The 23,046-nt window shown below is 44.2% G+C and overlaps 1 protein-coding gene across 5 annotated transcripts in view; it reads right to left on the bottom strand.

Annotated features, from left to right (window-relative positions):
* The window catches only part of SLC1A2 (solute carrier family 1 member 2), a 139,362-nt gene that overhangs the window by 13,465 nt on the left and 102,851 nt on the right, over nt 1-23,046 (bottom strand). For all 5 annotated transcript variants that reach the window (XM_053203313.1, XM_027072886.2, XM_053203314.1 and 2 more), the window contains exons 7-9: nt 13,685-13,918; nt 8,658-8,852; nt 3,952-4,086 (exon numbers count right to left, since the gene is read on the bottom strand). In XM_053203313.1, coding sequence (XP_053059288.1) covers nt 3,952-4,086; nt 8,658-8,852; nt 13,685-13,918 — 564 coding nt within the window. The remainder of the gene's footprint in view (nt 1-3,951; nt 4,087-8,657; nt 8,853-13,684; nt 13,919-23,046) is intronic.

Raw genomic sequence — 23,046 nt, 5'->3', positions numbered from 1 at the left:
GTCCACGTGACACAGGGGAAGTCCAGAGAGTAGCTTGTGCGAAGTCCTCCAGAGAATAAGCACAGAGCTCAGATCCCGGGCTCCTGCCCCTTTGCTTTCCTTTCTCCAGTAACATGCCCCTCGCACCCCCCACCCCCACCCCCTGCACCTGAGATCAGACCCCAGAACCAGAGAACAGCTCTTCATTTCTTCCTTCCTTTCCACTGCCAGCCTGGGATCGCGTTTTCTCATATACGGTTTCATCAATATAGGTAATCCAAATGTATCATCATTCTTGGGTTCGGCCAACTCCCTTCAGCTGGCATGATTCCACCATGGAGTTAGGACGCCCTGCTCTCCGTGCAAGTATGCACATGAGAGCGCTGGTGTGGGGTGATCGGGGAGGACCCAGCCCTCCGATTCCATTCGCTGGCATTTAGGTCAGAAGTGGGCAGGGTCTTGGATGTTTCATGAAATGACTCTCATCCAACAGGCTTGGAAGCAAACGGCTGCCAAGAAGACCAGGGCCCACAATGGTCTCAGAGTAGCTGAGACCTTGATTGTACCCCATTTGTCCCCACTTAGGCTTTTTCTGCTCTTTTGTTCTAATCTTGAGAGGAGGAAAAAACAGGTCAAATGGAAAATTCCCTTTTATTATGTAAAATCACAGGTGACCCTAATAGGTCTGTCTTCCCTAACCTTTCCTTGGGCCTCTTTGCTTCTGCCCATTGCTAGATCTCCTTGGTTCTAAGTATGAAGTTGTGTCAGGTGGGACGTAGCTCTCCAGTGCTGTAGGCAAGACACTTAACCCTTTCTGATTCCTGGTTTACTCATCTGTGAAGCAGCCCTTAGGGCTCTTTAGGAATTAATCGCCAACAGATGCAAAGAACATGGTGGTCTCCGCCAAGTATCATCTCCTTTTCTGCATCTCCTGATGATATTACTGCATTTGTTTTTCACTCAAAGTAAGGAGTTTACATTAGAATGAGGGGAGGCAGCCTCTATAATGACAATTTTTTGAAAAGATAAACCTCTAATGGTGGAATCCAAGCCTCTGAAACAAACCCAAGAAGAGGCTAGGCAACGTAGTCACAGCAGGTAAGGTAGCCCGATGATACACGGGTTCAGGAGGTTCAAGGAATAAAGGGTCAGAGGACCTAGTAAGCAAAAGTCACAGGGGAAGCAGATTTAATTTTAATAGCTTCCTCTGTCTTTCTTCCTGTGTGGAAAGGCCCCTACACGCAGCAAGTCTGTGGTTAAACTGAGCACACATTTATTGAGCTCCTACTGACCCTAAACTATTGAAAATGCCTTCATTTCCCCCTTGTCCTCCCCCAATGAAGCCTACCCCACTCCTTCACCTCCTTCATCCCCTCCCCTCCCAATGCTTCCACCCACACACCACCACTGAGTCGCAGCGGCCATGGCTGTGTGGTCTGAACTGACGTCCTGAGAAAGGCTCCCCTTGGGGCCTTCACAGGCGCCGAGAATAACCAAGCTAGCGGGGACGACCCCACCCCACCCCCTAAGAGACACTGGCAGAGACAGATACGAGGCTATTTCGCTTACTCGTCACCTTCCCACTGAAGGTATTTCCAGAGCATATCTCCGGTGATGAAAGAGCCAGTCAGGAAGATCCATGACCTTCCTCGCAGCCCTCCCTGAGGTGAAGAGATCACCTCCAGGGAGCCACTTCTCCATTCTCGCCTAAACCTTAACAGCAGACAAGTTCTGTGGAGAGGCCAGTCTCCCTCCTAGCTTCCCAGATGTCCTTCCTTTCAGCCACGTGCACATTTTTCTCTTTGGAAGGGTGAATGAAGGGGGAAGGAACTGTGGTTTTAGCATGTGGGAAACTCGAGTCCATTAAAGATGGCTCCTGGCTCCTAAAATCTATGCTGATAGATGTCAGAAGCATTGTCACTGCCATGTGGAACAGTTTTTAAAAGTGTGTGGGCACTTTGGCCTTGGACCTCTGCATCAGCACTTGTCACTCTGCTCTGACACCGAACCCAACAGCATTCCTCGGTCCCAGTCCCTTAGCTCCAAGACTGGACATGAGGCATCAGTGTGTACTCCACAGAACGTGAGAGGCTGAGTGGGCTCTTAGCAAGATCGACTCCCATCTCCCTACTGGGGACTTTCTGGCCAGACATGCCCACCTTTGTCAATGGGCAGTGAGTGTCCTGCATCTGGAAAATGCCCTTCACTGATAAACACACTGGGAAAGGTAGCTAGGCCACGCGTACACAGTCAAGTTCAAATTTCTCTGCGTGGCCGTACATGGTATCCATTTTTTGCCCCACTGTTCACCAATCCCTGCCTCCCACTCTGTGCTCCATCGGTGCCACATCACTCCTAGGTCCCCACACTGCTGGCTGCCTCAGTGCCTTTGCACGTGGCCTTGATTGGAAGGTCCTGTTTCCTTCTCTACCTACATCTCCCTACCAGTCATGATTCAGCTCAGCTATCACTGCCTTTGGAAGCTTGACTAGAGCCACGATGAAGAATGTGGTGGCCTCCCCAACCCAGCCAACCTAGACTCAAATCTCTGTTCACTCTCAAGTCACCTTACCTCCCCACACCTCAGTTTCCTCATCTGTACAACAAGAGTGATAATACCAAAACTTCAAGGTTAGAGAGCATAAGATATAAAGTGCCTGGTGCAGTGGCTGACATACCGTACCCATGCGAATTCAGTTGCCATTTTCATTATTTCCTGATTCGTCCACTCTAGACTAGGATGGGTGCCTCTTTCTATCACTAGCCTTTCATTTGATTTTTTAATATCTATTTTTTATATTAAACATAATTTATTGTCAAATTGCTCTCCATACAACACCCAGTGCTCAGCCCAACAGGTGCCCTCCTCCATGCCCATCACCCCCTTTCCCTTCTCCCCCACCCCCCATCAACCCTCAGTTCGTTCTGAGTATTTAAGCGTCTCTTATGGTTTGCCTCCCTCCCTCTTGGTAATTTTTCCTCCCCCTCCCCTCCCCCATGGCTCTCTGTTAAGTTTCTCAGGATCCACATATGAGTGAAAACATATGATATCTGTCTTTCTCTGCCTGACTTATCTCACTTAGCTCCATCCACATTGCTGCAAATGGCCAGATTTCATTCTTTCTCACTGCCAACTAGTATTCCATCATATATATAAACCACATCTTCTTTATCCGTTCGTCAGTTGATGGACGTTTAGGCTCGTTTCAGAATCTGGCTTACCTCTACGAGTAGGGTAATAAAATAACCAAGGTCACAACAACAGAGAGCAAGTAACAATCTCCGAAAGAACACCTCCTGAAGGGCCAGGCCCTGGACAATGTATGACCCTCCTTTAATATGGCAGTGCTCACAGGTGCAGAGCACACATCACTATCCTTTTATATCCGTGTGCTATTTTTTGATCTATTTTATTGAAGTATAATTAACATACAATAAAATGTATCCATTTTACGTGCATGGTTTGATGCGTTTTGACAAATGTAGACACCTGTGCATACCGGTGCCTACGGAACATTTCTACCACCCCTCATGATTTCCCTGTGCCCCTTCCCAGTTAGTCTCTTCACCCCTTCCAGGCCCAGGCAACCACTAAGCTCTTTCTATCGCTAGAGATTATACTGTCTTTCCTAGGGCTTCATATAAACGGGATCATACAGCATACACTCCCTCGTGTTTCTTCACTCGACATCATGGATTGAGACCCTCCGCGGGCATCAGTAGTGGGTTCCTTACTGTGATGCTTTAAACTTTGTATTATAAATTATGTGATTCCTCCACTGGACTGTGAGGCCCTCGAGGATTCCTTCTTCCTCTTTGGTTCCCAGTCAGGCTCTCCGTAAATGTTAGAGGGAAGAAGGGAGGAAAGGAGAGAGGGAGTTGTCACGGGGATTGGCTAAGACCTTGGCTGAAACCTTGCCTCGGGGAGGCAGTACTCACATCCCCGGCAGAGCCCCATCCACCAGCACTTACAGCAACCAGTCCACAGCCACCAGCAGGCTGATGTCCTCCGTTGGCAGGCCCACAGCCGTCAGGATGAGAAGCATGGTGACGAGGCCCGCGCTGGGGATACTGGCCGCACCGACGCTCGCCAGCGTGGCCGTGAGGCTGAGAGAACAGAGAAGACCAGGTCACAGGAGAAAGAGGACTTGGAAAAACCATCCCTGGCAGGCAACTTGAAGCTCCAATTTTCCCGGCAGTCATAAAGGTTCTTTTCTTTCTCAAGGAATGGAGAAATCTAGAGTACTGAGACCCAGGAATTAGGGTCTATTGGATTCTACTCAACTCTGATGGAAATTTATAAATCCATGGATCGGAGCCTTATCCTCAGCATGATAGCCAACTAGCCTAATATATCACAGGGCTCAACTAAGGTAAGCGGGGCTCTGAAGCAGTCAAGGAAATAATAAAGGAGGAAAACAAATTGCCCTTAATCCTCCCATGGGAACATCACTGCATTCATTTCTGCTTACGCCTTTACCTCTCCGTCAGCCCCAGAGACATCTGGACTCTGAGGCAAGAGTCCGAGGAGGCCACTGCCAATGTTAACATGAGAACTCACAATAGCAAATAGCCAGACCGAACTGAGTGGACATGAGGGAAACAAATCAACAGATTCCAAATGACATTAAGTTTGAGACGCCTGGACATTTCACCGTGGACTGGAAAATACATTATTCAAAACGAGGGCGCCAAAAAAAGATAATGAAATAACAGGAGGCTTTCTTTCTGAAGCATCTCACCACTTGCAATGCCAAGGGCACACCCAGCACCATTTTGAAGTTGTCTCTGGAAGAGGGTTTCATCTAGGGCTCGAGCGCCCTGTCTAGACACCAGGGGGTCTCTGTGGTCCAGCAAAGGGCAATAACCTGTCTCCCTTTTTTCTGGATGCCATTTACAAAAGTCGTCATTTCTAAATGGAAAGATGCTTCTGAAAATATAGACTCCCAACTTGCTTTTGTGGGTGCTGTAAAGAAAAGGAGGGGCTTTATTTGCAGTTAGATCATTCTAGACTTTCTAGAGTAGGCCAGCTAGCTCCAAACTAAGAGTTGGGCTCCCAGACCGGTTTGACAGAGCCCAGACCATTGTTGTGACCAAGCACAGAATCCTTACAGGTCTTACAGTGGGGAGGGACCTGAATTTACCTAATCTTACCTATGAGGAAAGGCCCTAGGAGGTTTCGTAGTTTACATTGGTTTTTCCATAGTGCCATCCTTCCAGATTTAGACCTGTCACCATAGAGACACCTCCCCTAGGTGGGGTCTACAGAACCCATCTGTGCTATTCCCTTGCCCCTTCATTGCGGAGCTGGTGTTAAGGCTTCAAGAACTCCGTATTCCTGGGATCCTTCTGGGTCATAGGAGGTAGTAATATTAGTGGTTATCAATGAGGATTATGGGATTAAACAACCTGGATTCAAACCCCAGCTCTTCCAATGATTAACCGCATGACTTTGAGCAACTTACTCAACCTCTTTGTGCCTTGACTTCCTTATCTGCAGCAAAGGAGATAATAATGGTGTCTCACTCATGGGGTATCAGGAACTAATAAATAAAAAGCACTTAGAAGAGGCCAGGCACATTGCCACCGCCCAGTAAATGTGAATTATCTTATCAGGAAATCTGGGCAGGGTGAGGTCACTTTGCAATAAAAACTTCTCTAAAGCCCCAAGAGTTACAAGGTGGGAATTCTCAGCCATTTCCCTGACAAGGACAACAACACTAGGAAGGGGGGACTTCCCAAATCCCAACAGTCGTGGCCTCAGCCGTTTTATTTACAACATCAGTTGCTTCTGTTATGAGTCACTCGGACACATCCCTTTGCACTTTGGCCACACGGTCTGCCTGGTCCCTCTGGGTTGTGTGAGACGAAATCCTATAAAGAGAATTCTTCCTGGCAGTTGGTTCCCCCACACAGTCCCTCCATCCCAATTAATACCCTCATCCTACCATGGGCAGAGTGTCTGGGTGATTCTAAGTCCTGCGACCGCTTCTTGGGGCAGTGATCTCCTCTCCATCTCTCTATCCCTTTCTGCTTTTCCTGTCGTGCCACTCACTAGCCCACTTCTCTGAGGCTGGTTCTTGGATTCTATGCAAGGTATGACACACACATTGTCACAGCAGAACTGCACAGTAACCCTGCAAAGTACATATGGTAGCATCTGCGTTCCATCTGGGCAAACCACAAATTGGATGGATGGAGAAACTTAGGGTCAAACAGGTTGACCATGGTCTGCTGGGATTGGAACACTTATCTGCTGGATTGCAATGCCATGCCGGCCCCTGAGACCCCCCTCCCCTCCATCCCTTCCAACACCAAAAACTCTGAATTAATCAATCCCGATCATTGGTCGCTGGTCCATTCTTCCATCTCTTAATTTTTCATCTAACAGTGTGAACTTGACGGGCCAAGAATTCAGGGACCAGAATTCATCTTGTTTGGCTTTAAAAGAAGGGCTTTGTTAGGAAGCCCTGTTTGTCTCTGAGTTTTAAAGCAAGAGAGGTTGGTGGTCTCACGTGCAATCTGTGAGAACATGATTGAGAAGCCGTGACACCCGGATCTGAAGCATGTTTGCCACTGAGTAACAACATCATGGTACTCACTACATCACTGTCACATTGTTTTTTCGTATTCTAGAAGAACTGTATTTTATTGAGCATCAGTAATAACGATAATAGTAGCTAACATTTATTGATACGTGACTGTGTTCCAGGCACAACGCTCTCAACCCCCTAGAATGTGTGATTATTGTCCCCATCACACCAGTGAGGAAACTGAGGCTCCCCTACAGTACTGCTGTGGACTGATCGGTGTTCCCCCGCCACCAAATTCGTTTGTTCAAGCCCTAATCTCCAGGGTGATGGTGTCTGAAGACACGGCCTTTGCGGGTAAGTAGATCATGAGGGCTTAGTGCTCTTATCAGAGAGACGTAAGAGAGCTTGCTCTCTCTCCATGCACCAAGGAAAGGCCAGGCAAGCAAACAGCCTGCAGTCATGCACAAGCCAAGAAGAGAGAGTCACCGGGAACTGAATTTGCCAGCACCTTCACCTTGGATTTCCCAGCCTCTAGAACTGTGAGAAATAAATATGTATCGTTTGATGGTCTATGGTCTTGCATTATAGCAGTCTGAGCTAAGACAAGTATGGACCTTGAGGGTGGTTGTAAGGATTAGACAAATTAATATATGCACAGAGGTGTGACTTTAAGTTTATGGAGAAGCAACGTGGTTGATTCATTCATTCATTCATTCTAGACAGAGAGAAAGTTAGAGTTGGGGAGAGGGGTGGGGGGGAGAGAAAGAGAGAGAGAGAGAGAGAGAGAGAGAGAGAGAGGAAGAGAGAGAATCCCAAGCAGACTCCACGCTTAGTGTGGAGCCTGACGTGGTGCTTGATCCCATGACCCTGCGATCATGACCTGAGCTGAAATCAAGAGTCAGACGCTCAACCACCTGAGTCGCCCAGGTGCCCCAGAAGCTATGTGTTGTTTTTTAAAATTTATACCCAAGTTAGTTAGCATATAGTGCAATATGATTTCAGGAGTAGAATCCAGTGATTCATCCCCTACATATAACACGCGGTGCTCATCCCAACGAGTGTCCTCCTTAACACCCATCACCCATTTAGCCCATTCCCCCAGCCATGACCCCTCCAGCGACCCTCAGTTTGTTCTCGACATTTAAGAGTCTCTTGTGCTTTGTCCCCCTCCCTGTTTTTGCTTCCCTTCCCTTACGTTCATCTGTTTTGTATCTTAAATCCCACGGACGAGTGAAGTCACAGGATAATCGTCTTTCTCTGACTAACTTCACTTAGCATAATATACTCTAGTTCTATCCATGTTGTTGTAAATGGCAAGATTTCATTCTTTTTGATAAAAGCACTGTGTTTTTAATGTCCTCTTGGGAAGGTGTTCTTCCCGAATTTCTTTTTTTCTTTTTTAAATGTTTATTTATTGATTTTGAGAGAGCATGAGCGGAGAAGGGGCAGAGAGAGAGGGAGACAGAGAATCCCAAGCAGGCTCCATCCCAGCATGAGACCATGACCTGAGCTGAAGTCAAGAGCTGGACGCTTAACCAACTAAGTCACCCAGGTGCCCCTCTTCCTAAATGTCTTAAACAATGAATACATAGGGTAAAAAACAGATTTAGTATACTTGTTGGCTATTTGTAATAAAATGGTTTATACGCTATTGAGGAATCTCTTCCTTCCAGTATTTCATCATTTCTGCCATCACCCTCTGAAATGCTGAAGGGAACGTATTTTAACAAAAGGAAAACTGGATCCAGAGTCAGCTGATATCGGCCCCAGTGACGGCTCTCCCGGCTCATTAATGGGGCAGCTTTGGACAAACCGCCATGCTCCTTGAAGCCTGTGCTTCCTCATCTATTAAACAGACAGAGAAATAACTGCCTTGCAACATCACAGGACCGTGAAAAATCAAGTAATATCAAATTTCCAAAGCGATTTCACATGCGCAGTACAAACAGAGGGCATGAGTATGAGCCTGCTTCTTTCCTGTCACAATATTTTCCCTTTGACACAGCCAATAATTCCTCTTCTGTGTTATTTCCTTCATTCTTCCACCAGGAGAACTGAAATCCAAGTGGCCCTGTCAAATGGAGTCAGTGGGGAAGGGACGAAGGTTAAATGTTGTTTCAGTGCTTCCCCACCTGCACCCCTCACCTCACAGTCACAATCTGGCCTCCATCCAAGATAACACCATTCATTTGAGCAATAAAGATGGCGGCCACTGCTTCATAAAGGGCTGTACCGTCCATGTTGATGGTTGCTCCAACTGGGAGGACAAATCTGGTTACACGCTTATCAATCCCCAGGTTTTCTTCCAAGCAACGGAAGGTAACAGGCAAAGTTCCCGCACTGAGGAACAAAGACAGAAAGAGAGAGACAAGAGTTTATGTCCACTTTAGAGAAACAGGACAAAACTCAAACTGGAATGCCAACCACAAAGTTTTTGTTCGTTTGTTCCAATCAGGCCATGTGACATGCAGAAAGCAGTGTTTGGAGGCAAATTAAAGACCAACTGTTTGGAGGTTCAAATTCAATCTTATTAAGATGCTCATAGGCAGCAAGCTCTTTTTGTTGCTTCTGGTTTTCAAGATCTACTTAGAGTTTCACATTCTTTTTCCTTTGATCAGTGTTTCCCTCTTGGATGAAATATTAAAGGCCATCTGACTGCCCACATTAATTGAGCTGCTAAAAAAAAAAAATGTGTCAGGAACCAATCAGCTGTCAACAGTGAAATGGAATGAGGAATTTTTGAATGACCCATAATTTCATGCTAGGAACACTGTTTCCAACAATGCATGGACTGCATCCAGCCTCTGGGAATTGCCCTGAGCTAATTTTGACAATGCTGGATAAACACGTTAAGTACCATTTAGCCTGAACCTGAGCTTCTAGCAATCCACTGGGGACCCCTATACACAATCCAACTCCCTAATACATGGTCATTGGCCAACTGTACAGTCTTTCCAACAACATAGGGCAGAAAAGCATGTGCTCTGTAGCTAATCAAAGACCCAATATGGAATGACTCCACCCCCACTCCGCCCTGGAAATTCCTGTCCGGAACTCACCACCCCATGACCCAGCCTCAAGGGCCAGAACCCCTGACATGTTCGTGTGTCTTCTAAATTAGGAGACCTGTAAGGATAAGGGTTGCTGATGGCCAAAATATTATTTCCATGTGGAGGGAGGTACATGGGAGGGTAGGTGGATTTGCTTCCAAGTGTAAGTAATATGGAAAGAAATGCAGAACGCCCATACTGCCATGCGAGTTCTTTGCGGTCCTTTCTCTTTTGGGGTTTTTTTGGTTTGGGGTTTTTCTGTTTGGTTGTTTTGATTTTGTTTCTGGTTTTTTTGCTTTTTTGCTTTTTTTTTCTATTCAAAGCTTAGTAAAGTGAACTGGGGAACCTCCAATGCAGACACACTTATTTCTAGCATGCACGGACAGCCTCATAGCTTCCTCCTTCTACTGGTCAGAACCAGGGCTCCCTCCAAGTTTGACACAGACCCTTGCCAGAGGTCTCAGTTTCTCAGAGAGTAGTAGAGAGCCACCAGCTTCAGAAAAGCTAAAGAGAATGCAGATTCCGGGGCCTACTCAGAAACAGGAAGCAGAAGCTCTAAAATTAGAGTCGCCTAAATCTGCATCTTATTAAACCACTGATGAACAAGCTCCTAATAACAATCTTAGGGACGTCAGCGTCATCTTATGGCAATATTCTTTGTGATTTCAAGTCAGAAGTCTGTCTTATGCCTCCTCCTTGCTCTTAGGGAGAAGAAATGAATGTTTGGAGACCTCTCATTACTAACACCTTATAAACCCAGGGAGAAAAGTTGAGGTCATTGTATTTGGTTAGCTTCTCCAGCTATTTTAATGAGACATTAGTGTCCCTTTATTCCTCCCACCCCCAGGCCCTCCCCACCCCACCCTTTCTTAGGACCCCTTTGAAGGTTTCTAGGACACCATGACTAGTCTGAAATGGCAGCTGTGGTTGGTGGCTGGGATTTTCAATGATAGGAATCTAAGTAAACTTCTGGGCGGACGAGAATATAATAATTTTTATTATGGTATTCATCTTCCCAAAATGTCATCAAGAGGTCTTTGGACAATTAAATAGATTAGGGAAAGTAATTGACAAGGTATGAAAATAGTCTCAATTTCTTTACTGAACGGGCTTTGTGTCTTAAAAGTCTATATATACCCAACCAATTCAAACTGGGACTTGGGAGTTTTAACTGTTTCCTGTCCTTCCAACATTCTGACGTGGATGTCTTCATGTGTTGCTAATAATAAGTCTTCAAATGTTGCTAATAATAACTATCAGTTACTTGACCGTCTTTTTTTTTTCTAGAGTAGTTTTAATAGCATGCACTGATGTCAGGAGGATGCAGAGACATGTGTCCCAGGGCACCCCCTCTGTTAGTCCTCCCTGACATCAGCCTGTTGAGAAAAGGGGGTGACCCCTTCCCCTTCTCCATCAGTCCAAGGTCCAAGGAGGTAGAAAGAAATTTAGCTGACTGTACTGGGGTTTTGTTTTTTTTCCCTGTGGTCATAATGGCTGAGATAGTTCTTAGTACGTGATTCATGCCACAGTTTTTTCTTTAAGTGTATTTTCTTCTAAAAAATGAAATTCTGCATCCAGGAAAGAGCCACACTTTAAACAAAGATTAAAGTCACTTGAAAGACAGGGTAAGGAGAAGGGTCTAGCATCTGTGGCCTTGTCCAGATAACCCAAGCGTTTGGCTGATTTAAATATGAACTCGGGCTACCAATATGCTTTTAACATTTACTTTGTCTTGTAAAGGTACTAGGGATAACTATCTAGTCGTTCAAAGGAAAGATAGTATTTTTAAAGATCAAAACCGCAAAGGTACTGGAAGAAAATATAAAGTAATGTTTCATAATTTTTAGTAGAGATGTTCCTGAGAAAATTGAAATTCTAAACACTAAATGAAAATAGTAGCAACTTCAACAATACACAAATTAAAAACTTCCAGGGGCAAAAAGCCCTGTAAATTTACAAAACAAATGTCAGGTAGAGAGGAACATCATTTGTGACATGTGACACTTGAGTTAATATTTTTATATGTGAAGAGAGTGAAACAGCCAATCAGGAAAGGAATAATACCCCAACAGGAAATGACCATCACAAATAATTCACAGGGTTGGGGAGGGGAGAGGAGGATGGTCCGTAAGAACACAAAGAGATGCTTGCCTTCGCTGGTAATCAAAGAAATGCAGAATCGATGAGATCATTTTTCACCAATAACATTGGAAAGTATTAAAGGGACTGATAATATCCAGTGCTCGTAAGTAGGTGGGGAAAAGCATACTCTCACACCCAGTTCATGGGGGCATAAACTAACATACTTTTCTGAGCGGCAAACTGGGGGTATGTTTTACAACAGCCGGTGTGCTTACCATTGGACTCAGAAATTCCACTTCTATAAATTTACCCTGAGGGGATCATCAGACAAGCTTGCAGGGATGTATTTATAAGGATGCCTGTTCAATAGACATGCCTTAAATGTACATCCCAAGGTGGAGACAGGGGTGTATTATAGCACCTGCAGTGTATTATTATGCCATTTTAAAATAGTAGGAAGATGTATGTTGATAGAAATTTTATAATAGGTTGATCAGTAAAAAATACAGTTTGCAATATCTATATATAGTAGAACCTGGAAAAAATATATGACTAAGATGAACTAAAAGGTTACTATCAATTATCACTGGGTAACAGAATAACTGGAGATGTTCACTTTCTCCTTCAAAACTTTACTCACTGTCTGAACTTTTTCCCAATGAGCAAACACCACTCCCATAACCAATAAACAAATATCAAACTAAAAATGATTGGTTTTGGAAAAAAAAAAAAGATTTATTTTTTTTCCAAAGAGAGGGGATCTTTGTGGATAGAGATACTTAGCCATAGGGAGTTTATAAGACCAAGTAGGAAAAAGAAATTTCGGGATGTTTCCCTTCATCTTGGGAAACCGAATGCAGAATGTAGATCCCGAGCATTATATGTATTTTTAGCATCTTCTGAACCCCCACATTCTACAAGTACCAAAATCTCATTGATTTGCAAGATGGAAACACAATTTGGCTCCTCGGGTAGTCACCACTATTGGCCTGTCAGGTCACTTACGGAAAACCCGACTGCTTGCTCAGTAGCCTCGGAACAGCAGTCGCTCTGTGTCACAGGGTGACCCTCTCACTGGCAATGCATGGTCATGGGATCAACAAGAACTGGCTGACAGGTGACTCCAGAGATCATGCTGAGCTAGGGTCTGCAGCCTGCTTGCCCCCACCCCCCTGCCCCCACCACCTGCTTCATGACCTCTGTCTCCGTTTTGTGACCCTTAGTTTTGTAAAGAAATACTAACAACTAGTGCAGTCTGAAACAATAAAACTCTTTACTCTTTGAAATTCTAAATTGGTAGGTGTTTTCTAATGTCTTTGTTCCTGTTTGTTTGTTCTTGTTAAATTCAGTCCAAGAAGACATCAAAAAATATTTTTTTTTTTTCTCTGCATATCTCTGGAGTCCTCATTGGCTTTAGATGCCCTGGAACTTACTTAATGAAGAAGGAACGGACTCTCAGTCAATGTCAAGTTGAATCAATGCCAACCTGATTTTCTCAAAATCAATGGGGCAGAAGGGTCCATTAGAGGTTCATGCAGGGGTCACAGGCTTCATTGACTTCTGGTGTGTTTTTTAAAAATCTCATCTAACATGTTTACCATGCAAAAGCTCATTTTTCCAGTTTTGAACCATAACTCCAATAGAGTGATATTTTCTGATAGCATTTTTCAAATCACAGGTGGGAGAATTTCTTAAATAGCACAATACGCTGTTACATCCTTCTGGAAAACATTTGGAACTAAACCAATGTTAGATGTGGCAACTCAGGCATGCATACTAATAGCATGTATTCATCTGGGAAGTTTAACATGAGATCATATTTCCAGGACAGTTGCATATCAGCAAAAGTGTTCATCAGAAAGTTCCTAAGTTCCTGGGAGCCAAAAATACAAAGCATTTATCTTTTCCAGGAATATTTTAATAATACATGAAACATGTTCTCATTGAACTGTGTGATGAAAGGGTTTTGAAAAGAGGAAGTGGCAGAGAGGGGAAAGGAATGAGCAGAAAGAAAGAAAGGTGATTTCTTGTATTCTCTACCTGGAGGCGGTACCCAGGGCAGTGATCCAGGCTTGGAAAATGCCAGCAAAAAAGGAGAAAGGGTTTTTCCTGGTGACTAGAAAGTAAATCAAGGGGAGAAAGATGCCCCCATGGATGATGAGGCCCACTATCACCGTGACCATGTACATCCCCAGTTGCCTAGCAACCACTTCTAAGTCCTTGATTGCAATGATCTTTCCACAAATGAGGCAGGCGATACCCAGGGGAGAGTACCTGAAAAACATAAAAGGAAAAAAAAAAAAAAAGCATTGAAGACAGCCTTATGGGATCCAGAACCTAGATCTGGGCCCTTACATGTACTGCACTCTGAGGAAAACCCTTTGCATTTCGGTACAAAGAGTTTTGCTGGACGAAGTCCATGAGATTCAACCGTTGCTGCATTTTACTTCAGACTAACTGTACGACCTGAAATCTGTGCCATGGATCTGGGGGGATCCCTGCTCTGATGAGAATTCCAAAGGTGAACTCTGTTGCTCAGGTGATTTTTAGGAATAACAGAATCTAGCTCTACCATCTCCCGGGTAAGCACCGAGCTTGAGAGACACACAGGCTGTGCCTTTGAGAATCTTGTTTGGTTTCCCTGATCCCCCAACTCTTTCCTTGAAAACTGGGAATCCATTTTGAGCTTCCCAGGAAGCTCATTAGAGTTTCACCAAACTCTACGCCGGTGTTTGCAAATTTGCTTTGTTTCTGCCTTGGAAGATGGGAAATTTATTAAAAAATGAGAGAGAGAGGGAGGCCTGCCAAATCAAGAAAACCATCTGAGCCAGAGAGTACATTTAGAGAAATGCGGTTTTATTACTTACTTCTAAGTCTGAAAGTATTTCTTTCCATCCTTACTCTACCAGCAATCCCGACCACCGTACATCGCGTCTCAAGCGGTACAGTAAGAGCACTACATGCATCACCTCATTTCATTCTTAACCACAACCCTGAAATCAAGGTATCATTACTCTTAGTTGGCAAACGAGGAAACTGACATTCAGAAAAGTTAAGTAACCAGCCCACGACCACAAAACCAGGAAGTAGGAGGAGAACAATTCAGGTCCTGTGAAACTCCAAGGGTATTTTTCCCCTCACCAAGCCAAACCACTTCCCTTTAACTGGCAGTTGTAGCTCGTTGTAGCTAAGCCAACAGTTTACCATACACCGATTTATTCTCTATAACCTTATTTTATATTTCCATCTTACTATTGTTTGATAGGGAGCTTAGAAACCATTGGCTGTTGTCCTCACTCTTGAGTAAGCTCATCACGTGCTCTCTCATCTTGAGTGTATTTTTCCAATGTTGGGCAACATACTTTCTCTGTTGCCCAATCTGGTAGACCTGGAGCATAGACTTGGTCAGCCTGCGACACCTTCTGACTGAAATGAAACTGTTTGTGGGAAAGTTGATACCTTGGTAAGAATTATGAACTTATTTGAGAAAAAGACTGTGGGGGAAATGAAATCCCAGGATAAGGCCATCAACAGGGGTAAAGGAGTCAGGAAAGGAAGACAGACACCCAAGCCAGATGTGATTTTTTTTTTTTTTTTTTTTTGTAATTGTGCCTGAAGCAAACCCTTTCCTGGGTAAAGAAAAGATTGGAGGAGTAGATGAGAGTTATATACACATTTACATAAGACACGGAGCTTGTCCAGTCACTTACCAGCTACATGACTCTGGTTAGAGACTTATTCCCATTTTACAGGCATGCAAGTCAAGGCTTAGGCTAACTCCAGCCTCGTGGGATTGCTGCAAGGCTTACATTTTTGAAATGTAAATCCTGCACCCCTCCCTGTCAGCACCATTCATCTCCAACTGCTGACCAAGGAATCCTTTGTATGTTCTGTTTTTACACGGATTGCGCACACCATGTCCTTTCCCCCACCATGCTTAATGAGTCAAGTCTGAGTTAATGCTGCTTTCTAAAACATCTCAGTCTACTGCCACCCAATGGTGGATGTTTTTATAAGCAAAATATTTTGTCAAGGGGAACCTTCTTCTGAAAGAGCTGATTTGTAACTGACGATACGATACGTAGTAAAAACATTAGAATAGCTGCTCCCTTCCTTGATGAGTTTCCAGGCTGTAGCCTCCACGTGTTTCCCTGGGGTAAAGACTGATGATATTTGAGAACTGTTTCCGCAGGCATTAGGGAGCTATGCTGTTAAACCCTTGGCTTTCCCACCATTTTACACTCTCCTGGTGTGCCCATAGTCACAACACCTCCCAGATCAGCTGGGTAGTCTCAGAGGCCAACTCTTTGTTCCAGGGGATTGTAAGTAACTGAGCAGAATGCACCAATAAATGGTGCCAACAAGCATTTATCTTCATAAACCAAGAGATCAATTATTTCCCAAGCACCAATCACCCTTTAAAGATGTACAGAAAAACACAAATATGAGCTATTCTGGGTGCCACTCAATTTTCCTGCTTTTCTGGGACAAGCCATTTGCAGAATGGAGAGAAAGTGTTTCCCAGGCTCTTTGCCAAGCAAGACAGCTACAGAATCCCCCTGGAGAACACATTTGAGCCAGAGCCAAATGGATTAGAGAAAGGGAACAGGTTACCTCCAGAGCACTCAGCTCGCTGGGAGAAACATGAGTTTCCCACTACAAATGGAGAGCGTCATTCAAAGGCCAGAAGGTAGAGTGTTAGGTAAATAAATATGGCAAGCAGGGGCCCTAGTTAACCCAAACACCTGGGTCTCCAGAACCAGAATGAGCATCAATTAGGACAAGGAAAGAGCCTTTAGCGCTTTGGTGTCCTTTAAGGCCGTTACTTCCCTACACCTGTTTTCAAAACAAGTGGCTTAAGCTTCCACTCAGGAGCTTCTGAGTTCCTGGGTCGCCGTATAATTATCTCACTGGAAATGACACTCCGTGGAAAAGAGAGGGCAAATAACCCAGATTCAAGGTCACCACTCAAAGCTTCTGAAATGAAGCAAACAATCAAAGCCATAAACTAAAGTGCATAAAGAGGCTGAGGGCTCCAGTAAGCTTCTGAAGCCAAAGGGTGCCCAGTCATTGTTGGACCAGTTTCTAAATTAGAAGGACATCACTGCAGAGCAGGGAGACAGAATGCCTCCCACCATGCCCTTAGACTGGTTGTATCTGCAGCTCTGGGCACTGTTTTCAAAGGCACTGATTCATCTAGGACTGGCCTGTCAAGTCTTTTTCTTACTATCACATCATCCATCCTTGCCTCCGTCTGCTTTGTACCTCAGTCCTTGTCATTTTAAGGTCTTTACCAAGTTGCTTTTCCCAAGACTGCATTCGACTCCACAAACACAAACTCATACACAGAATTTAACCTCAGTGTGCCTGTGCATTCACAGACCCCAGCTTCACACTCACCTGACCTGCCTGGTAACAACACGGATTCCCCGGGCTCACCACGTACCTATTGAGTTAGAATTTCCTGGAGCTAACCTGGGGGCATTTGTATTTTAAACAAGTTCCCCTAGGTAATTCTGACGTATTCTCGGAAACCAATGTTTCAAGGAATAAAATCTGTTCCACAACAGGATGAAATGCAGAAGTTACTTGGTTACCCTTCTGAAACCATTTGCATTAGCTCCAATTGATTCAAGACCTTTGGTCTTAACCCATTAAAGTAGTTAATTCAGGACCTTTAGTCACAGGACAGATGGTGGATCAGACAGTTAGATGGTTAGTGGAGAGACTTTCTCAGTCTTGCCATAAAGTCACTCTGGCTTTGCCCCACACCACTATTGGTTTTCAACAGCAACACCAGTCTCCCAGTTTGGGACAGATCCCAAGACAACCAAAAAAGGGAAGAGTCTGTCAACAAAGAGCCAAACACACATTCTAAGAGTTACCTAAATGTGTTGTCTGCTCTCAGGCTCAAAAAGTAACACAAATCTCCATTTTACCCAGTCCGCTTAGAGACTGGTGTTCCGGCTATCCAAGCAGTGACTGCTGACAGTTTCTATGTGTGGACTAGAACTTTGGATGAGGATAGAGGGAAAATCAGTATGCAGAGCCTCCAGGCTTGTAGTCTCCCCTCCCCCCTCCCCCACACCTCCCCAGGGACTTCCTTTTGCAAGTAAATAGACCCCAACTTGTCAAGGTAGCCTGCGAAGCCTTATGGCATCTGTCTCCTGCCCACCTTTCCAATTTCACTGCCTTCCACGCCCCCTCACCAACCAACCACATCGCAGGTACTCCGGACCTTCTTCTGACCCTTAAAAACCTTTCACTTGCTGTTTCCTCCCACTGAAAAATTCTAACATGGGTTCTTCACAGAGCTGCCTCTTCCCATTCTTCAGATCTCCATCAAAAGCCACTTCCCCAGGCAGCCCTCCTGGACCCCCAGGATAGAGTCCAAGCCATACTTCCATCCCCCATCACTCTCTGTCCCACTCTCCTGGTTACTAACTTTGTAGCACTGACTGCTGTCTGAATTCTTATTTGCTTCCTTTTACTCTTTCTCTTTCCTTTCAGTAGAATGTAGGCCCCGTGAGGGCCAGAATATTTCTCTGTCTTCTTCACCATTACACTAGCTAAAATTGTTATTGGCATAGAAGAGGGGCTCAAAAACATTCATGGAGTGACAGAATGGATGGATAGCTGGACGGTTGGATGGATGGATGGATGGATGGATGGATGGAAGGGATGGATGGATGGAAGGGATGGATGGATGGATGGAAGGATGGATGGATGGATGGATGGAAGGATGGATGGATGGATGGAAGGGATGGATGGAAGGATGGATGGATGGATGGATGGATGGATGGATGGATGGGATGGATGGATGGAAGGGATGGATGGATGGAGGGGATGGATGGATGGATGGATGGATGGAAGGATGGATGGATGGATGGAAGGGATGGATGGAAGGATGGATGGATGGATGGATGGATGGGATGGATGGATGGATGGAAGGGATGGATGGATGGATGGATGGAAGGATGGATGGATGGATGGATGGATGGAAGGATGGATGGATGGATGGGATGGATGGAAGGATGGATGGATGGATGGATGGATGGAAGGGATGGATGGATGGATGGAAGGATGGATGGATGGAAGGATGGATGGATGGATGGGATGGATGGAAGGATGGATGGATGGATGGATGGATGGAAGGGATGGATGGATGGATGGAAGGATGGATGGATGGATGGATGGATGGAAGGATGGATGGATGGATGGGATGGATGGATGGATGGATGGAAGGGATGGATGGATGGATGGAAGGATGGATGGATGGATGGATGGATGGAAGGATGGATGGATGGATGGAAGGATGGATGGATGGATGGATGGAAGGATGGATGGATGGAAGGGATGGATGGATGGATGGATGGATGGATGGATGGAAGGATGGATGGATGGGTGGAAGGGATGGATGGAAGGATGGATGGATGGATGGATGGATGGGATGGATGGATGGATGGAAGGGATGGATGGATGGATGGAAGCATGGATGGATGGATGGATGGATGGAAGGATGGAAGGGATGGATGGATGGATGGATGGAAGGGATGGATGGACAGTGGCGGTGGGTTAAAAGGGAGGGAGAATTGAAAGAGTGGACAGAGATCTCACTTCTCACTTTGTGTTTCTAGAGTGGTGAGATTATGAAAAGTTTTACTTTCTGTTTAAGGTTATCAGATTTTCAAAAAAAATGTTTTAAAGAAATTTGCAAAAAATGAGGATATTAAAATCATACTGAAATTAAGGGTTTTTCTTTTTTTGATGAATCAGAGAGCCTTTTAGGCTTCTTAAAGGATCCATGAACACACAGAAACAGAGGATACAGATTGAATTGATAATAGTAATGATAATCACAAAATAACAACAATGATAACACTGTTCATAGAAAGTGTTTAGACAGGACCCAGCATATGAGGAATGCTTTGTAACTGTTGATCACAATTTCACTCCATTCTCACGGCAACCCTAAGACACACTGATTCTATGCTCAATCCATTCAGATCATGGGGTTTAGAATGTGTCTAATTCACCTACAGTCACACAGTTAGTACTAGGAGGATGCCGGATTCACTCCAATCTGAAGTCAGACCGAAGTTGAATTAGGCACCACTCCCACACAACTCCCACTACTTAGGCTGTGTGACACTGGGCAAGTTAACTTCTGTGCTTAGTTTTTACAACTGGAAAATGGGGCTAACAAAAGTCCCTATTTCTGCTAGGTATTATGGAGACCAATAAATGAATTAATGTATGGAAAGTAATTGGAATAGTACTAAGCATATAGCAGGAAGTTGGCAAATCTTAGCTATGATTTAATAATTATGATAATAATAATTAGCTCCCCAATAATAAATAGATACAATACAATCATTGAGGTAGTGCTGAGCGTATAGCAAGAATTTAATAACTATAAGTTATAATTTAGTAATAATTGTTACTAGAATAATAGGGATCTCTGCAACGTTACATTTTGCTATTATACTGTTCTTATTACCACACAGAGAAGAACACAAAAGAAGTCTGATCATTTAAGCTTTGAGAGGGTCGGTTAAAGAGTAATTGACTGTTCTACCCCAAACCGTCTCACACACATTGTTATCAAACGCTGACGAGGCAGCTCGGGAATGAAAGAAATGTGTAGAATCGGCATCTCCTACCATGTAACACCCTCCTGACTGTTTGCCTAGATGAGGTAACTGAACAGCTGTCAGAAGTCATTGCATAGACCTTGTTCCTGACTCACAATTGCTCGGCATCTCCTGGGTTTTGATGCTAAATCTTTAGGAGTTTTGGTTTCATTGAATAGGAAACCTTAATCCACACCCCTCTTCCCTGGGGAGAAGTGAGCGCACGCTTTATCCCATGATTCATCTCCCACATTTCCTCTCCTTCAAGGGCTCAGTGCAAATGATATTGCCCACATCACTGGCATCGTAGTACAGAAATCTGCACTATAGTTTTAGAGCGAGGATGTTCATTCTGCTAAGAATTCCAGGGGACCAGTGCAGATCCTAATGTTTACTACCAAGAGGCATATTCTGCTTTATTATTTACTAAATTCTCTGCAAGCTCAGGCAGATCTGTAAAAAAGACTCGAAACATATTTTTAGAGCGTCACATTGTGGGTGACTTTAAATTTTCATACAAAAGAAGTATTCAGAAATCTCGGGTTGCCTGAGCAGTTGAAGAATCGATACAATAAAAACAAAAACAAAATCACATTATTTTACCAGCGTCCTGTCCATGTTTTCAAAGTACAATAAAGCGATGATCTGAACAAGCCAGGCCTGGTAAATATGGTTCATGAAATCATAAGGAACATCTCTTTTTCTTTTCTTGCTCATTTACTCATTTATTCATTCAATAAATACTTTTTTTTCCCTTGAAGTGTATTCTTTTTTTTTTTAATGTAATTTATTGTCAAGTTGGCTAACATACAGTATATACAGTGTGCTCTTGGTTTTGGGGGTAGATTCCCGTGTTAACAATGGCCAAATGATGGAAAGAGCCTAAGTGTCCATCAACTGACGAATGGATAAAGAAGATGTGGTTTATATATACAATGGAATACTACTTGGCAGTGAGAAAGAATGAAATCTGGCCTTTTGCAGCAATGTGGATGGAACCGGAGTGTGGATGGAACGCTGAGTGAGATAAGTCAGGCAGAGAAAGACACGTATCATATGTTTTCACTCATATGAGGAACATCTTCTGGATCTGAGACCCTGGGGCCTTCAGCTAGTCCACTCACTCTTGAGGTTTTAGTAAGAATTACTACCAGCACATCACAAGGTTGGGTTCTGTGGGGATAAAAAATAAGCCAGGAGCAGATTCTTGTTCTTGTAAAGGGGGGGAGGAGCCAAGGAAAGGAAGAAGAGAAAAAGAAGGTAGAATTTTAGTGGGAGGCACCATGCAGAAATGAAGGAAGCCCAGAGGAGGAGGAGGGTTGGGGAAGGTGAGTAGGCTGAGAACAAGCAGAGACAGAGAACTGGCAATCCTGAATTCCTGTGACAGGACACAGGTGTCGTTTGGTCTCATAATGGTTTTGGTTTTTTTCTAGACAGGCATATCAGACCATCAAAGAGGTCTGGAACAAATGCACGTAAAAATCTTTCATCCGAGAGAGAGTGGACACTAGAGGTCTGAAGGTGGTACTGTTTCCTTTACAGAAGACTGGGCACTCATGCCCTCCTGGGCTGCCCTAGATTTCAGAACCGCTGACCACAAAGACACATGCAATAAAGCAGAGACAGTATTGCTTAGATAATTCAAACAAAAAAGTCACCCACTTAGGCATCAAGGATTATGAAATCAACAGGCACTCCAGCTCTTCGCCCCACTAGCTATATCATCTTAAGCAAATTAATTCACCTCAATACACCTCAGTTGCCTTTTCTGTAAAATGGGAGTCATGGTGCCATCTTTGCGGGGCTACTGGGATTACATCTGACGGGCACTAAGCACTTATCCTGGCTCTTGGCAGATACAAGGAAATCAACAGCTGGTAATTTTTATGATTATAATGATCATGACGATGTTAAGGAATCAAGATTTGGTGACTCTGGATGTACCATATGATACAGTCTTCTCTTCCATAAAACTAGAGGGTGGAACAAGATTTCCAAGAGCACTTACAATTCTAATATTGCCTCTGTGATTTCACTGTTTGCATGGCCTGAGAACTGCCTCTTTTTCCTGCTGCATGAGTCATAAAACTACAATACATTGCTTTTGGACACCAGAATATTAGCGTAGTGGTCCTGCCACATGCCCTCAGTCATGCTGTATCATCCTTGGTATCTTGGACTTATCTTAGTGTTTCCTCACAGTGCTCAGGTTCAGGGTTACTAATCGGTTTTTCCAGCTTGTCTATCTTTTCTTGCTTTTCGTTGTTGTTTTTGTTTCCCCACAGGCAGGAATAGGCAAACTTTATGTGAAGGGCCAAATAGTAAATACTTCAGTTTTTTCAGGCTACACAATCTTAGCCTGAACTGCCCAACTCTGCCATTTGGCACAAAGCAACCCTAGACAATATGTGAACGAATGGGCATAGCTGTGTGCCAATAAGACTTTATTTATGGGTCCTGAAGGTGAATTTCATATAATTTTCATGTGTTGTGGAACACTATTACTCTTTTGATTTTTTTTTTTTCCAGCAACATAAAAACATAAGACCCATTCCTAACTTGTAGGCCACACTAAACGCATAGCAAGCAGATAAGATCTGGCCCAAGGATGGGCCATGGTTTTCCAACCCATTTTCCAGGGGAAGCTCCCCCCAGAAAAGATTTTCATCCTTTTCTCAAAGTTTTTTTTCCAGAGAGCCCTTTGCTTGCTCCATGCCTACTCTCTCCTGCTGGGAGGGCTCCATTATCTTTCAACGATCCCAAGACCTT

This window comes from Acinonyx jubatus, chromosome D1 (assembly GCF_027475565.1).
Source record: "Acinonyx jubatus isolate Ajub_Pintada_27869175 chromosome D1, VMU_Ajub_asm_v1.0, whole genome shotgun sequence".
NCBI lineage: Eukaryota > Metazoa > Chordata > Mammalia > Carnivora > Felidae > Acinonyx > Acinonyx jubatus.
This window is presented reverse-complemented; position numbering and strand designations above follow the sequence as displayed.